At 39.2% G+C, this 16,029-nt stretch overlaps 3 protein-coding genes and 1 long non-coding RNA gene across 8 annotated transcripts in view; 1 reads left to right on the top strand and 3 right to left on the bottom strand.

Annotated features, from left to right (window-relative positions):
• lmo7a (LIM domain 7a) overlaps positions 1-9,158 on the bottom strand; it is a 37,785-nt gene extending 28,627 nt beyond the window's left edge. For 3 of the 5 annotated variants that reach the window (XM_049728373.1, XM_049728376.1, XM_049728375.2), the window contains exons 1-4: positions 9,001-9,158; positions 8,656-8,865; positions 5,177-5,247; positions 3,314-3,383 (exon numbers count right to left, since the gene is read on the bottom strand). In XM_049728373.1, coding sequence (XP_049584330.1) covers positions 3,314-3,383; positions 5,177-5,247; positions 8,656-8,724 — 210 coding nt within the window. In that variant the 5' untranslated portion in view covers positions 8,725-8,865; positions 9,001-9,158. The remainder of the gene's footprint in view (positions 1-3,313; positions 3,384-5,176; positions 5,248-8,655; positions 8,866-9,000) is intronic. The other 2 variants (XM_049728379.2, XM_049728378.2) reach the window with 1 other exon arrangement.
• A 545-nt stretch (positions 9,159-9,703) lies between these two features.
• uchl3 (ubiquitin carboxyl-terminal esterase L3 (ubiquitin thiolesterase)) lies at positions 9,704-12,385 on the bottom strand. Its single transcript, XM_049728396.2, has 9 exons — positions 12,240-12,385; positions 12,047-12,058; positions 11,790-11,918; positions 11,544-11,700; positions 11,100-11,185; positions 10,973-11,020; positions 10,819-10,894; positions 10,253-10,311; positions 9,704-10,177 (listed from the first exon to the last, which is right to left on the bottom strand). The coding sequence occupies exons 1-9, from the start codon at positions 12,279-12,281 to the stop codon at positions 10,088-10,090; spliced, it is 699 nt and encodes a 232-aa protein (XP_049584353.1). The 5' UTR covers positions 12,282-12,385; the 3' UTR covers positions 9,704-10,087.
• Positions 12,386-12,793: 408 nt separating this feature from the next.
• Positions 12,794-14,331, top strand: commd6 (COMM domain containing 6). The gene is made up of 8 exons (XM_049728397.2): positions 12,794-12,945; positions 13,177-13,235; positions 13,309-13,374; positions 13,453-13,529; positions 13,608-13,695; positions 13,818-13,898; positions 13,980-14,132; positions 14,195-14,331. The coding sequence occupies exons 1-8, from the start codon at positions 12,921-12,923 to the stop codon at positions 14,243-14,245; spliced, it is 600 nt and encodes a 199-aa protein (XP_049584354.1). The 5' UTR covers positions 12,794-12,920; the 3' UTR covers positions 14,246-14,331.
• An 832-nt stretch (positions 14,332-15,163) lies between these two features.
• Positions 15,164-15,935, bottom strand: LOC125973848 (uncharacterized). Its single transcript, XR_007483303.2, has 2 exons — positions 15,867-15,935; positions 15,164-15,747 (listed from the first exon to the last, which is right to left on the bottom strand). It is a non-coding gene; the product is annotated as an uncharacterized lncRNA (long non-coding RNA).
• Positions 15,936-16,029: the final 94 nt, after the last annotated feature.

The raw sequence follows: 16,029 nt of genomic DNA, 5'->3' as shown, positions 1-16,029 counted from the left end.
GATTCTCATTTCCAGACAATTTAAGGTTCAGTCTCAAGGACACTTCAACTGTGGACAGCCAGAACTGGGATTTGAACTGCTATGCCATCAAGGTTAAGAGAGAATTGAAAATTGATCATTAACATTAGTCGCTGCCAAAACCTGGCGCGTTAGCGTGCTCCAAAAAAATTAAAGTTCTGGCTCGTATCTTGAAGAACTCGTAACTTGGGTCACTCTTAAGTAAAAGTGCCATTGTACGACATGTCAATTTTTCTGTAGTCCCCTAAATGGCCGTTGTTTGGTATTTTCATTGATTTGGTTCATTCAGTTTAATACTGTGATTGACATGTGACCACTCAAGATATCCTTTGAGTTGGAAGTTGGGGAACAAAGCTTTCGTCCTGCTAGAAAAAAAAAAAAAAATCCACCGAGCCTTTCTTACAAACATTGTAATCGCCTTCAAAGTTATTAAAACTAAAGTTGATGTAACTTTGTTATGAACACAATTGAATTACACATTGCTGACACACTGGCAGTTTTGAGATAACCATGTCTTTGGAATGCCACGCTGCCGCTTTTAATCTTGCTAAATATGCCTTGTCCACCCACTAATCCTTTTCATGAAGACTTAAAGTATCTTTTTTTTTTTTTTATTGACATGCAGACTTTTCAGACAGATTGTGTCGGGTCCGTTACATATACATTGGTCACATTGTGGTCGACTTTCTCTTTTCTGCAGCAGCAGTTTTGGGCCTAAAACGGACAAACACTGCAATTAGTCTCAAGTGAACTTGAGCCTTCAATGCTATTAAAATAGCAGCCTGCATAGTTCAGGTCCTTAAAATATTCTCTGTGTGAAGGGAACAAGTTGTTGGCAGTTGTCTGTCATTGGCACAAGTAATGGCTTCGATAATGATTAAATGTCTGTTAGACATGGAGGCCTGAATCCAGAAATCACATACACCCATTAACAGCTTTTGTTTGCATCGTTTCCAGTGAGGAAAAATTGCTAATAAAATGGACTATTGAACAGGCTCCACTTTATTAATAGTAACAGTAAAAAATACTATTTTCTTGTTGCCATGGCAGCAAAGCAAAATAAACAGTTAATTTCCACAGTTATGACGCAGCATCAGGACCAAATGGGGGTTTAGTTTTCTTGCTGGTGGATACTTTGATGCGATGGAGAGGAAATTGGGTATCAAACCAGGAATCGGGAGTCTGCCGTATCCAGCCCGAGCTGGTACATCCCTTCATCAAGCCAAATCTAAACACGGGCTCGCTTCATGTTACCACAGCTCGCTGTTTCTTGCAGCAACACAAGGCAGAGCATTGCGCTGACTTGGGAAAATTTCCCAAAAGAAAACCAAAAGAATTCTTCTCTGCAGCCAATGTTACTAAATTTTCTGCAAAAGCAGAGTTTTTTTTTACTCTTTCCTTTCTGGAGGTTTTTGTTCTTCCAACACCGCAGCCTGAATTTGATCTGGATGACTACAACTTTCACAAAACACAAAGTTGATTGCATAACAATAATATAATCCGAAATGAAAATTGTGTACTTTTACTTGTACTATTTTAATTATTTATTATTATTGTTTGAATTTGACTTTTGTTTGTTTTTGTTAGTGGGGACAAGCGGTACAGATAATGGGTGGATGAATGGACATCTTCCTTTTTCAACATTAACAAGTTATATTTTTTAAAAGAAGTGAAAAAATAAAAAACAAGTAACAAATAAAGTTGACTTGACTTTCAAGCTTCACTGTGTTCATGTTCACATTTGGGGGCACTATTTTTTTGCAAGTCTCCCCCTGCTGGTCATTAGAAACTGACCAGATTTCAAACCTGTGAGAGTTTACCTTTCCAACTTTTTTACCTTATTTGGCTTCATATGCTTAAAAACCACACAATTGGTGCATCAATAGTCCTTAAAAGGACTATGAGTGGCTACAAAAATATTGAGGAGAAAAAAATCTCCACTTCTGCTCCCAGTTGAGTGTGAGAGAGTAAGCCATGTTCGCTTGGAAGGACCCTGGTCTTTTCTCTGTGCGGTTCGCGGTACGCAATAGCTGCCGGCCAGGCGGGACTTTTCCTGTGTATTCGCTGCACAATTTACGACCGGGTTGGTTTCAAAAGGTTTGCGGTCCAAGTCTCGGAAAATACCGCAGCAGATCCAGCAGGATACTTTGCTTTAGCTGGCGTTGCCTGTGTGGGGAAGGTGCGGGAATCATGTCATAATATTCATGATGGCGCAGGCACACTTTAGCATTCCTAACTGTCATAACAAGTGTAAAAATGAGTTGAAGTTGACAATGTGTTAATAGACTGTGTTTAATGTGTAAAACTTGAAGTTAAAAGTTGTTTTGATATGACTAAAACCCTCTTTACAAACATGCAAGCAATCATTGAATGAAAAAGCGTGGAGATAATCCTTCAGATGCTCACTGACCTCAAGTTCCAAGAGATTTGCTGCCATAAAGTGCTGAACATCCATTTCTATGGTTATCATCACTATTTACCTTCACTGAAACCCTTTTGTGGTAGCGTCACAAAACAAGCTACAAAGACAAGCACTATCAGCTGAGTTGAAATCGTTTTATGAAATCATTTCCTGAAATCTCCCATTATTTTGTACGACTTGTGGTCTTATTTACTTTTTGTATCCAGTGTTGCTTCCACTGCCCAGTATGTTGATTGACTCGGTGTCTGTGTGTGTGTGTGTGTGTGTGTGTGTGTGTGTGCGTGGGGGCGTTCTGTGATTCCACAAAGCAGCTGGACTCAATTACTCCCACAAGAGAGAGCTTTGTAACGGCTGGGTTTAAGGCACCTTTTCAAGCTTCCATTTCCCTGAACTTCGATGCAGACACTCCCCGAAACTAGCTAAGCCACTCTGGAAAATCATCTTACATCTACTATACATTGTCAGGCTGAGAAAGGTTTGCTGGAAGCAAAATGATGAAAAAAAAAACACAATAAAAGCTCCTTACAGCTTCAGGAGGACATGCAGTGATTTGTGGTTTGGTATTTTTGGGCTTATTTGGGAACCCATCCTTCATTTCTTGTTGAAACATTCACCTATTTACTGTTTTACGCTCAGTATATAAATATTGCTTCGATGGCATCTTGTGGGATTTTGGTGTTGAAGTAAAGGGATGATCATCATTTAGTCAAAGCTTAGCCTTGTCTAATAGAAAAAGTCCTTTCCCTATATCTTGTGGCATCTAATTAGGGACATTTTGGGTGGACGTAAATTATTGTCACTATTTTAAACTATTTTTAGTTTTTGGTTTGATAGTCAAAAAAAATTCATGACCTTTAAGTAAAGAAGACTTACCAAACCAGCGATTGGAGTTGGCAGTCTGTTGACCCGCTTGATGATGCCGGGCTTGATCTTGTTGATCACACTGGAGGAGAAGGAGCAACACATAAGACATTTGCTAGTCTGCTCTAAGTTACGGGGAATGAACAAAAAGTTTTGCAAAGCCCTGCAGTGTTTACGACAGTGTTTAATGGCGGCCACCTGGATATGGTTTCGTCAGTGGCAGTTCTGCCACACCATGTAAACAAGCTGGACCTTCCACACAAGTGAAATAAAGACTCACTGAATAGTTTATTAAGTTTTACTGTCGTGTGAGATGTCAACTGCATTAATTATTTTCCTAAAATTGGTTTATTACTGTATTTATTTCATTCAACTATTCATTGATTAATTTTTCATTGATTCATTTCACATAATTCATAATTTGTTGGTTGATTTATTGTGAATTATTCATTAATAACCATATTGAGGTGTGGAGAATGGATTGATTGACATTTATGATGTGTAAAATGAGTCTTGACAATTAAATTGTACTAAACAGAAAATCATGCCATTTTTTTTTCTCACAAAAATCAACTCATTGAAGATGTTGATATTATTGAGATACTATATTTGTCCTGCAAATCATTACAAATCTGCAAAAAAACCCAAAGCCTACTCACATTATAGTAAGTAACTAAGCCATGACTGCAAGTGAATGGTGACGTTACAACTTCAAACTATAAAATGGAAACCGGCTATTTGCAGGGTACAGGAACAAGGAAACGCCTCCCCAACGCAAAATAAATATAGATGTAATATAAAAATGTATTTAAAACATTTTTCTTTCTTTTTTTTGGTGTGGTTTCATAGTGTGGTTGTGGCCACCGGCGGCAACTGCAGGCTGTATGCGCCCCACCAGTTGGCCATTCTTTTACTTTGTGTTGTCGAATGTGGCGACATCATGCACGTTCAAGAATGTAAAAGGAATGTTAGTCACACAATAGAAAGTTGCTGCCATTGGATCAGATAACAAACTGGAAGCTGTGGAGGAAACAATCGTGTTCGCGAGCCGTCTTCCTTCGATAACCAGCAGCACACAATGGCAGCTACGGGTCACGTTGTGTTTGAGAGTGTGAAAGTGATTTAACCTTCATCTTCCCTTTTCCTCAAACTGACAATACACAGCATGGGTGTCTTTGATGGATTGTTATTTGAACTAACATTGTCTAAAAACTGCAACATCGACCAGAATGTTGTTGTATTTCAGTTGGAGATGGCAGTGATCATTCCAACGACTGTTTCAGATTTTTTTGTCCAATCAATGTTGCTAAATAAGAACAAAATAATACAGCTAGAATACATACAAAAAACATTTCATTTGAATCAGGAACCAGAAATTAGAACACTTTCATATTTGTCTAACTGCTAAGCACCCATATATGTCTACATGTTTTCATGAAGCCATGAGCAAATTGCACAAAATATTAAATGATAACTAACCTACATTACTCTCCAAATATTAAATTTTTGGAAAACACCCCCATAGTGGGATGAGATTGTCACTTTTTAGAGGTAATCAAAGTTTTGGTATTGAATTTCAGTTTAACTATGCAAGTGTACCTATTGAAATGACCAATCAATTACCCCCCCCCCCCCCCCCCCTTCCACACACACACACACACACACACACACACACCACCCCTAGATGTTTCAATATAAAAACAAAAAAAAAATGTCCGATGACTCCATTCAGTTGTATGCTGTCAAAACTTATGACACAAAAGATCAGCAACAAGAAGAGAGTCAGCGTTCGGGGGCGTTCGAGGGTTGGTTGCTGGGAAACATCAGTCACACCAAAAAGCCAAGAGAGGAGAACCGAAAACGCAGGATACTTACTCGCACAGCAGAACTCCACTCTCCAGAGCCGAGCGGAAGTCTTTGCCCTTAAATGTTTTCTTGGTGACTGCCTGGGAAAAAAAGGGGAAGAGAAACAAGTTAGGAGTGTCCAAGTGCAGGCTAAGAAGAGGAGGTGCTGGTATGTGACCACGAGGGGGGTGGTGGGGTGGAGAAGAAAGGTAGGATGTGGAGAACAGTAGGAGCGGAAGTTTGAGGTATTTCCTCCAGTGTTCCCACATGGTGTCTTTGGGGCAAAGTGGAACAGCTTCAGGTGTTCCTCAAGGTGCTCTCAATCTTTCTTAAACCCAGTCCGGATTCCCAAACCCCAATGTGAACGGAACATCTGGAATGCTGCATGAATACTGTTTATCCTGTTTAGGCAGCCTATATCCTATAATTGGCTTTCGGCAACACACTCAAACCATCACCGACTGGCAACAGAGTATTGGAATGAGGCCGTATTTTTGTAATGTTACTATTTATTGCATTTCCCGCTATCTTTACAGGTATGTGATTGTATGAGAGGAATGGGGTTGTCACACAAAGATGCACGATCAAAGATGGCACGGCCAAGTTTATTACATCATCCGCAGAAATCTTGCAGTTCCTTATACCGTATTTAGCGGACTATAAGTCGCTATTAGACTTGTACTAATACATGTTTATGTTGCTAATGTTACTACTTGATTTATTTATGTTTTGAAATGCACATCTGTTTTAGGAGTGTCGACTTACAACTTCAAATGGAAACAAGTTTCTCAATATTCATCTCCATCTGGGTTTTACTTGATCCTCCAGCGTCACTCTTGACAGTCAAAACAAAGCCAACCAGGTTGTAAACTGACTCTGCTTGGCTTCGGAAGGACAGTGCGGTTGCCATTGTCATCATATTTTGGCGACTCCTTTTTTTATCCTACGATTTCCTGCTGTGGGAGGCCTGCTTATTTTTTTCAAGACATTCTAATTTTACTCTAGAGTGACAGGAAGTCACAGTCTGATATGGTATAAAATTAGTGACAATTTATTAATTGTGGTTAACATAAAGTCTATTTATTGTCATAATGCAAGGAGGTATTGCAGGTGACACGCTCGAAACAAGTTGAGCGGGTTGGTTGTGATGTTTCCTCCTATTACGGCTTTTGTGTCCCATTCCCTCTCAAGGAACACAAAAGCCTTAATGGTCGCCCTATCTACCGTCTTTTTTGTTTGGAGAACAAGCAAATTACATGAGTATCCGATTTCAGTACACTGTGATGATTGTCAAACAATTGTAGCGTTACCTAATGAAAACTAATCAAGGGTTAACTGAGCTAAACAGGAGGGGCAGAGGGCTCACCCAAGCATTTAACTTTTTGTGCACTCTTAATTGTAATCATTAGAGACATCAAACATCCACTCTCGCTTGGCTGTCGGATGCGTGAGATAAAAACTCCCAACTGCTCTTATTTAACGGGGGAGATTTAAGAGAAGCAGCGGAGATTTTTAAATCCTTGCTGCAAAAGCTCCAAAGCCTGTGCTCCCCTCAAGAATGTGCTGAATGCGTCCCGTGACGACTATTTTCCCCCTTGTGCCCACTACATGTTACAGTTGGCAGGATTTCTTACTGGTCTTCATCGGGGCTGTCACTGAAGATGCCACAATTAATTTACTGTCAAAACACAGGAGGTAAAAATGCAGAGCTGTAAATATGGATTTGCTAGGCAACAAAGTCCAACAGAAAACCAGTAACTGCGTCTTAGCTTTGGAAACGGCAGTGTTGTACTCCTCGGGTCTCCACATTAATTAATTTATTCTTGATGCTCTCTTTTTATCTATGAGAATATCACAAGGAAACAAGGAATCAGGGCCGGTCAGAAATTGTGGGCAGGCCAGATGTAGCCCACGGGCCGTACCTTACCTACTCACGTCTTCCACATAGCCTCAGCTATACGAGTCATGTGATTCTTATGATTCACGAGGAAGATTAAAAGTGTACGTCTCGAATGTCAGAAAGTGTGTTAGATGTCAGAAACATTCCGGTGCTAAGAAACGGCAGAATTGTGGATGTGTTTCTCTGTTTCTAAGACTGTGGATGAAAAATGAAACTAAAATAACTAGGGTGTGAGATTGTGGGGAAAAGTCACAGCTAAGAGAGACAACACTTCAAATCCTTTGAGTCATCTCTGTGGTCAAACATGAAGCTTTGGAGATTGTTTTGACAATGTTCCATATGCAAAATATTAAGAAAGAAATGTCATTTGCGGGCAGATTGTGGTGCAAATCTCTCTTTCAACACATTCTTGGCACTGTTGCTATTCCTTTCCTTTTCTTTATGTAACAGTACAGGGGGCCTGTAACAGGAATGTGTCCATGTGACAAGCTGCAGAGCATCTGAGAATAACTTTTTAACATTGACGCCATTATTTCTAAGAACACTCAAGTCTCTGTTTTAAGTTGTGTGAAGCCTGGCGGTTTGTTAATCATTCAGCAGCAAACGGATCCAACAACACAGTCTCCTCTCGTTAAAACCACAACCTTTGTCCAATTGCTTTTTGCCTTCTACCTGCACGAGCTGGTGGGCTTCCTTATGGAATCTTGTTGCCCCCGAGCTACAATGGGCCAGTGTGCATGACACTGATGTCACACTGAAAGTATTCACATTCCCCCCCCACCTCGTGAAATTGGAACAATATTTGTTTAGTTACAAGCTGGGCACAACAAGCGAGCCATCCTGCGGAGAGGAGAGTATCTGGGACGAGGCAACATCTTTTCAGCCATTTTTCGCAGCCTATTCGAGAAGCCAAAACTCGATGACATCATGATAATTTACTCACTTTAAATCACACATACAGTCTTGGACAAGAATGTCAAATTAAATTTGCACTTTTAATCACTACCGATCCTCAGAACAATGGGTAAAGTCCAAGGACCTCAATGAAGATAGAAGGACAATTAGATTGACCAAATTGCAGAAGTCTTCGACCTGTTTCAAAAGAAGTGCCACCAAAAGATCATAATCTCAAACGATTTTTTACGTAATTATGAATTGGCGTACCATTGGGAGAAGACAGAGGGTGTCACCCTCGCAGAAAAGGAAATTGAATAGAACATTTCTGTTGCCCCTGCAATCCACTCCTGACAGGGGACCAAGCCAAATAAATAAATAAATAAATAAATAAATAAATAAATAAATAAATAAATAAATCTTGGCTCATTTGGACTTATCGAGGTTAATATAATTATTTTTTTTAACTAAAATGTTGGCTCTCTTAAATCCGAAACTGCATTACAGTAAATGAGTAATATGTGAATTTCAGTGACTCATCATCACGTTGGTGACACACCAGCTCTAGTTTTATTTCGTCCTGAAGTTTTTTTCTTTTAGCTTAAAACTTGTCAGCCAAGTGTGGAATCGTCCATTTCTTGACAAAGACATCATCTCTGTCCAAATGTCACTGACACCAATGACAGAAAGCCCAAATAAAAACGCGTGCACTCACTTCGATCCACCTCTGCGCCTCCACGTACGCGTCCTGGCAGCTCACCGTGGATTGTTCTCGCCACTCCATCACACCGAAATATCTTGTTAGTCTTTAAACGGAACCGAACCTCACTCGGTTGAACTCGCAGTTACACGTTCACAGACATTGTTGTGCAGTCCTCCCTTCTTCTCGACAAGTGGACCAACCAGGTGTTATTTACTAATCTCACTGCGAACAAAAAAAGAAACAGTTAAATGCATTCTTTTGTGCGCAAGGTGGAACACTCACGCATTCTTTTGCATCATATCACATGATCACTGCGCTTAAATTCCATAAGACACACCTGTCTAGAGTGATCCTTACCTTTTAATGGTCCTCCCCACGCAGAAGTCACTTTATACAGTAGGCGAGGACCATATTCCACGGATTCTGCGTAAGAGACTGAGTTGAAGAAGCTCTAATACGTCTTGGTAAATTGTTTCAAAAAAAGTTCTCTCCCTTGAAGAGATCATACTTTTTTTTTCTTTTAAAAGCAACAGGCACAAAAGTTATCACAGCAGCGCCACTCTGTGGAAACTGCTGTGTATTGAAGAGTGTCAAAGTGTAACCCATGGGTGGAAAATTGGCTTTTGACTGTTTACCTATTAATATAGATCTCTGGAGTGTCTTCCAACTCATCAAGTGTGAAATTAAACAATCAAGTGTTATGTTGTAATTTGTTTTGAAGTGTTTTCAAGCAAGCTCTGCTGCACTCCCCCCACTGTTATATAACGGTGAGCTTATTAATAGACTCCTTCACTAAACCGAAAGGTAAGCAGAGCTGCACTTTTGGACAGATTAGCATTACCTAAGTGTAACAAACAAACAAAATAAAGTTTTAAAAATATATATTTTTTAAATATTGTAAAAAAATTAGACTGGAAATGCTGACCCAGTATGTTGGGGTTGTAATCTGTCGACAAAAAATAAATTAGGATTTAAAGTAATATGGTTTCCCTTGAATTACTTTATTTGCTTGTTGAAATGACTCAAAATTTCATCAATGCAAAAAGATAAGGCAAAGACATTAATTTTAGCGTTTAATTGAGAAGTATTTTATATGATTACAAAAAAATGTAAGCTTCATTCACAAGGACATGGTGACTTGGCCTGGCGTTCAAGTGATACTCGATTAGTAAGTGCTTTATAATATCGTCTTTGGCGGCCGAAACCGCCCCAACACTGAAAACTGTGCTCAATTTTGTAAACATTTTAGTGCAATAACAAGTTAGCACTTGAAGTATCTCCCGAAGAATCTCATCCAACTCTGTCAAAATAATTCATGGAATTTTTTTTTTAATTGAAAAAGCTTCCCGTGAATCAGTAGCTGAGCTATGTTGAAAATGCGGATAAAGCCAGCACTTGAGAATGTTTTGGCAGTAAAAATGTTTCCTCCGCTCATTGGATCGCCTCAGTAAGAATCTTTGGAGAGGGCGATAATGGTGAAGCGGACCTCCTGTGGGTCACGGGCCATGAAGGTCTTACAAACCTCCACAGCGTCCTGAAACAAACAAGAGTTTGGATTGGCTGTTCTCCTTTTTACAACATCAACATTTTTTATTTGGCACCATCTTACCTCGAGGAGAGTATCTTCACTTGTTTTACCGTGAAGAATTGGGAAGGGTTTACCACCATCTGGGGAGGAAAAAAAAAACTTCTGGTGTGAATTAAAATAAATTAATAAATAAAATTCACACCAGCAGTGTGACAAATACAAAAACAATATAATTTGTTAATTGTTACCATTGGAAATTACAGAAAAGGGAAATAATATCGTTATTGCTGAACTTGAAATGAGACTTTGAAAAGAAAAAAAAACAAAACTCTCATAACACAAAGACCATAAATATATTAGCACACATTTAAATCCTTTGTTAGGTGCCAGGCTTTTTTTATTTTGAAAACTTTTAACATTCGTACTTGTGCACAAAATTAAGTTAAACACAAGTAAGCCAGTTAAATCACACACACACTAACCCACGCACATTAACACACACCACCATAACTTCAATGACAAGTTAAACTTGGGCGGTCAATGCGCTGAGGTGAAATTTTGTATGACGTTAAAGGTTTAATTTTGTATGAAACTGTTAAAACCATCTTGGATACGTTAAGGCGTGATCGACGCTGCAGTTAGCTCACCTAATTCATACAATTGCCCTCCAACGTTCACAAAAGCTATAAAGTGAAGGTTGACTTTCTCGTCTATGCTTGGTGCCTGCAATAAAGAAAATAAATAAATCAAAGAACAGCACGCCTTCAATTAAATCCAAGTAATTCAAAATCAATAACACACCTCAGTCTGACCCTCTTGTGCACTGGATTCATGTGTGACACGTATACTCTGATGATAAACACAAGAGAGACTTGTTAGCTGATGCTAATACTAAAACTCCATGGTATTGTGTTCCCATCAAGAGTACCTCATCCGTCTCTAGAGAGACACCTCTTTGCTGCGGACTCATTTTACAGGTGCGATCCACAAACTTCTTCAGAGCTGAGTCCGACTCTAAAAAAATAAAAATATAGTGTTGGCAGCATGGTGGAGCAATGTCATTTCATAGTTAGGATTTTGCAGTGTAGAATTTCTTTTACAAAAAACTTGAAGCTAAGCTAGCTCATTGATCTGCCAATTCAGTACCTGTAGTTTAAGCCATATTAACTGTGGAAGGCTTTTAATTTCTGGAGCTGTAAGGAGAACATTTTCCCATCTTTCCACCTTGGGACTATTTTTTATAAGCAGCACAGATAGAAATTGTCAATTTCAAAAGTGGATTCCAAATCAAAGGAGCCTTTAATTAGGAATCCACTTTTTGGGGGAATTTTCCATGTTGAATTGTTGCCATCTTAGAGCAGTGACAACTCACCGAATTCCAGGTGTTTCAGGTTATTGGCAACCGCGTGAATTAGTCCTATCGTGCCGCAGGCATTGCCAATTGTTTGCCTCATGAAATAGACATCGGTGGGCACATTCAGTTGCTGAGTCTTCAGTCTCTCTTCTTCTTCTTGTTTGAATGCTTCATACTAGTTAAAAGGCAGAACAATAGTCAACATTTAGACCAATTCAGTTGCCCCGGTATAATTTTGCCACCCAATGTTTAAACGTGAAGTACCTTCTCTGTGATGGGGAAGAGGAGGAGCACAGCACAAACAGGTCTTGGCACCATGCTTAGCATTTCTGTATCCAATCCATACACGTCTCCGAACTGCCAGCTTGGCTTCATGCCCAAAGAGCTGACAAACTAGGCACAAAAATGGCAATCAATAATTTCGACCATTAGGCAACATCGTTGTTTAGGGCCTTATTCCACATTTGGGTCGTTTTTTAAATTGTTTCTCAACAAGTTAATTCATATAAAGCCACACTCACCTTTGTCATGACCTGAAAAGACAGAGAAGAAACAGAAATATTAGCTAAATATTCGTAGATACAATTACCAAAACTGTAACGCTTAGCTTGTGTCGTGGTTCCTAGCCCTAGATAGCCAGCCCGCACATGTTTTGTGTTTTCTTGTCAGGCAAATGTGTCTCAATATAAAGAATAAATCAACATTAATACGTACTTCGGGATTCGCCTCCAGGGGCAACCAGGTGGGGACGCTCATTTTGACAACAAATTCAGTAAGTTGTAAGAATGAAAGAACAAAATTGGTCTTCCCAAGTGACTTTGACAGCTGGGTTCCACTTCCGTGTCGGTAAATCCCACTCACTATTTATAAATATCAAAAGGGGAGTCAGCTTCTGTTATATATAAAGTTACAAATATATTTACAAATTTAGTGATATTGAAAACCTCCTTTAGTTTTATTTTGATTTCAAACATTTAATAATTACATAATTGACTACAGCATTAAAATAATTCGGCTTTTTTTTACCATTTAAAACACCACCACCCACCCGAATGAAACATTCCAAAAATGAGGGCGGGGTTTAGATAGAGCTTTCCTTTGCCTTCACGTCTGTCAGAAATGTTCTATAAAATGAGATCAAATTTGTCGAAAACATTAGATTTTTGAGTCGTTTACACTTTAGAATGACATCGTTATTGCACGCACAATAGAGTAATCAACATTAAGTCACACACTGCTACTTAAAATACGTTTTTTTATATCTATTTTTCATTTTTACCACGAATTTTGAAATGAAGTAACTGAATCTAGTGGCAACCCGGAAGTAGTTTAAACTCTGTTAAATCGCATCATCGACACTTTGAGAACATTTCTGAGCAAACCGGAAATCCGAAGATGCCATCGGCCGAGCACTCTCTTGGTGTGTCAAATAAATATTCTTTTGTCCTTTTGTCTGTGGGTGAAGTCATAGTTATTATTTTAACCTAAACATGACATTGTTTGTTGTAAATACAACCGATTGGGGCAGCTTCTTGCATAGAGTTAGCTTAATACCATAATTGATCTAGCTAACTAGCCATATGTTGCAACTGTTTTTAGTTTTGAGTGTCCATAGGAAATGTCATTAACTTTCTTTTTCATTGCTTATAAGGGACAGACATTGTTGTGGAGAACATCTGCAGACTCAATCCAGACATATTGGCAGAACACGTGAGTAAATATGACAGTAGAAAGATTGCTAAATAAATCTGTTTTTGCACTTCACATTTTGTATAATCTCCAGTGTCATCATATCCTGAGTTACCTGCAAGGAAAGACTAAAGGAGTTGACTCTGCAGAAATTTGTGACGTGAGCAAAAACACTCAATGGAATCTGTGCTTAACTTATTTTTGGGACCTACAGTACTACATTATTGTGCTATGTCAGATTTTTCAGCGAGCCGGAGTCACACTTGATCATGAATCTCTACAGAGCATTGTCAGATTCCTTTTGTTATCATTCAGGTATTGTGTAGTGCAGTGGCACAGTTGTATAAATACATAAAGGAGCATTCAATTAATACATGACTTTAAATTATGCAGGTCTGCCGGGAAAAGCGAGCTGTCTGCAGACGACTTTGTGTCAAGGCTAGAAGAAGGCAGCAAAAAATGGTCCAAAGCGTCGCTCCAGGTTCATTGTCTTTCAATGTCCTATTTGGCTAATATACTAAAAGCAATTTTAGTAATTTGCCTCAATTGCATGCATGATGTGTTGAGTTACAAATGCTACATAATTCTTGTTTCTTACTTCAGGTCCTCCACAATTTATGGAGTGAACATGGAGGATCAGTACAAGTCCAGCAGGCCACCCAGGACTTGCTCAGCGCCGGTCGGGTAATTTCAACACAAGATAGCCTGGCTTACTTTACCAAGTACGACTCATGAAGTTGCATGTTTACATTGTCGTTGTGTTAGCTCGTGGATATGCAATGGAAGCTGGGCATGGCAGTGAGCTCTGACACCTGCCGTTCTCTCAACTCGCCCTTCGTGACCATTCTTCTGAAAATTGCTGAGCCAACTGGCCAGATAAACCAGAAGGCGTTTGAGATGACAGTCCCGCAATTCCAAGTACGCACCATCATCTTTAGTATCCTTGTGATAATTTGAGTTAACTTTTTGTTTCTTCGCAGAACTTTCACAAGCAGATGAAGGAGCTGGCGGCTGTCATGGAGACCATATGATTGACTGCACATGTGTGTCTGATGTGTATTACTATACAACATTAAACTCTCTGATACTACCTCAGAAAGCAGGTAGTGTTTGTAAACACATCCATGTAATTCTACTGCCCAAACCAGTCTCATACAAAGATTTAGAGGTCTGGCATTGGTACATTGTGTAGAGACAATGCTCATAATTTGTGTACCTTTGTTATTTAAGAAATAATGTACAGTACAATGCAGGGGATACGCAATTGGCAGTCTCCTCCCCCAAGACAGATGTTTGTTGTAGCACCTTCACTGACCTGTAGGCGGCAGCATGAGGCCACCGGGCATTTAGACTAAAATGCTCAAATAAGTAAAAAAAAGAGGACAGTATTAGAAAGAGAAAGTGTATATTGTTTTTGGGAACTTCACATTATTACTGTGAATAATTTGTGACTAGACACATTACACAAACTATTTTTGTATGGGAACAACAAAAGGCCCTCAAATTTGGCCCCTTGTTGGTATGTGCAATTCCCAGAATGAGGGGGCATGAAATTTAACACCACTCTCAGAGAATCCTTGCATTTCCTCAAATAATTTGTAAGCGATTAGTTTTCAATGATAATTTTTATGAAATGATCATAGTTTGTGCTAGAGGTCAAACTATTATTACAGGGAATTATTTTTAGGGGTCGGCGTCATATTTGTGAACAGCAAGTAGTGCTTTGGTAGTCTGTGAAAAAAAGGCACAGACTTTTGTTAAAAGATAAAGAAGCGGGCAGTCAAGCATGAGCCCTCTCATGTCTTAGCTGATAAGGTTGCAGCAGCTATTTTTAGGGACCCTAGGCGTCATGGCACGTGGTAGGTGTGCAGTGGGGGTCTCCCCACTAAGAGCCTAGTTAATAAAATGGTCATTCGAGGATTGGGGGATAAACATTGACACATCTGAAGTTATGTTAACCCTTTTACTCATATCACATACAACACAATGGTTTTCTGTTGAGTTTTTCATTTAGTTTGCACAGCTAGTAGTTAAGAAAAAAAATAATTTGCAAAATTGTTACTTTCAGCTTCTGCCGTAATGCAGTGTAACAAATGCAACCCTCTTACTCATCAATGTTTTTCAGCTTTTACATATTTTGTTCTGACCATTTAGCATACCAGTTTACAGAACTAGCGATCATACACATGAGAAAAAACCCAATTTGCAAAATTGTTACTTGCAACCTCGTTGTAATTAAGTCAAGTCAAGTCGAGTCGAGTCGAGTCAAGTCAAGTCAAGTTTGTTTGTATAGCCCTAAATCACAAGCAGTCTCAAAGGGCTTCACATAGAATTAATTACACTAATATTATAATTAAAATGATCTGAACATAAAATGTAAATGTGTTCCAGGTTTTGTCTGTCTGTAACATGCTCATTCCAACACAGCAACACACATGATATGCTGAATAAACCATCTCACAAAAATGTATAGCCAATATAGAGAAAACTGGGGTTAATCAAATTATATTATGGCTTTCGAGCCCCTTTTTCCCTGCAAAACATAGATGACAAATGATTAAATAAATGGTATGCTAAATAAGTCCCACAATGGAACGACTTCTAATGCATTTAAACATTGTGATTGAGTCACAAAATTTCATTTTCAGTTACCTAGAAAGGCGCCCTGCCCTGTAGGATACCCCGGCACGGAAGGGAACACACTCCCTACCCTTGTTGTGTATCTGAGCTGTCACGTTTCTCCGCACGGAGGCCCCACCCCTAAAGCTTGTACATGTGCTGTGGATGGGCGGTTCGTCAAGGCGCATGGGCCGCT

Source organism: Syngnathus scovelli, chromosome 8 (assembly GCF_024217435.2).
Source record: "Syngnathus scovelli strain Florida chromosome 8, RoL_Ssco_1.2, whole genome shotgun sequence".
Taxonomy (NCBI): domain Eukaryota; kingdom Metazoa; phylum Chordata; class Actinopteri; order Syngnathiformes; family Syngnathidae; genus Syngnathus; species Syngnathus scovelli.
The sequence above is the reverse complement of the archived record's forward strand: the minus strand, read 5'-3'. Positions and strand labels throughout refer to the sequence as shown.

Coding starts and splice junctions, on each gene's coding strand:
- commd6 (XM_049728397.2), top strand. CDS start 12,921: ATGCCATCGGCCGAGCACTCTCTTG. Junction 12,946..13,176: donor ATCGGCCGAGCACTCTCTTG/GTGTGTCAAATA, acceptor ATTGCTTATAAG/GGACAGACATTGTTGTGGAG. Junction 13,899..13,979: donor ACTTGCTCAGCGCCGGTCGG/GTAATTTCAACA, acceptor TCGTTGTGTTAG/CTCGTGGATATGCAATGGAA.
- uchl3 (XM_049728396.2), bottom strand. CDS start 12,281: ATGAGCGTCCCCACCTGGTTGCCCCTGGAGGCGAATCCCGAA. Junction 11,701..11,789: donor TCTTCCCCATCACAGAGAAG/GTACTTCACGTT, acceptor CCTTTTAACTAG/TATGAAGCATTCAAACAAGA. Junction 11,021..11,099: donor TCTCTCTAGAGACGGATGAG/GTACTCTTGATG, acceptor GTTTATCATCAG/AGTATACGTGTCACACATGA.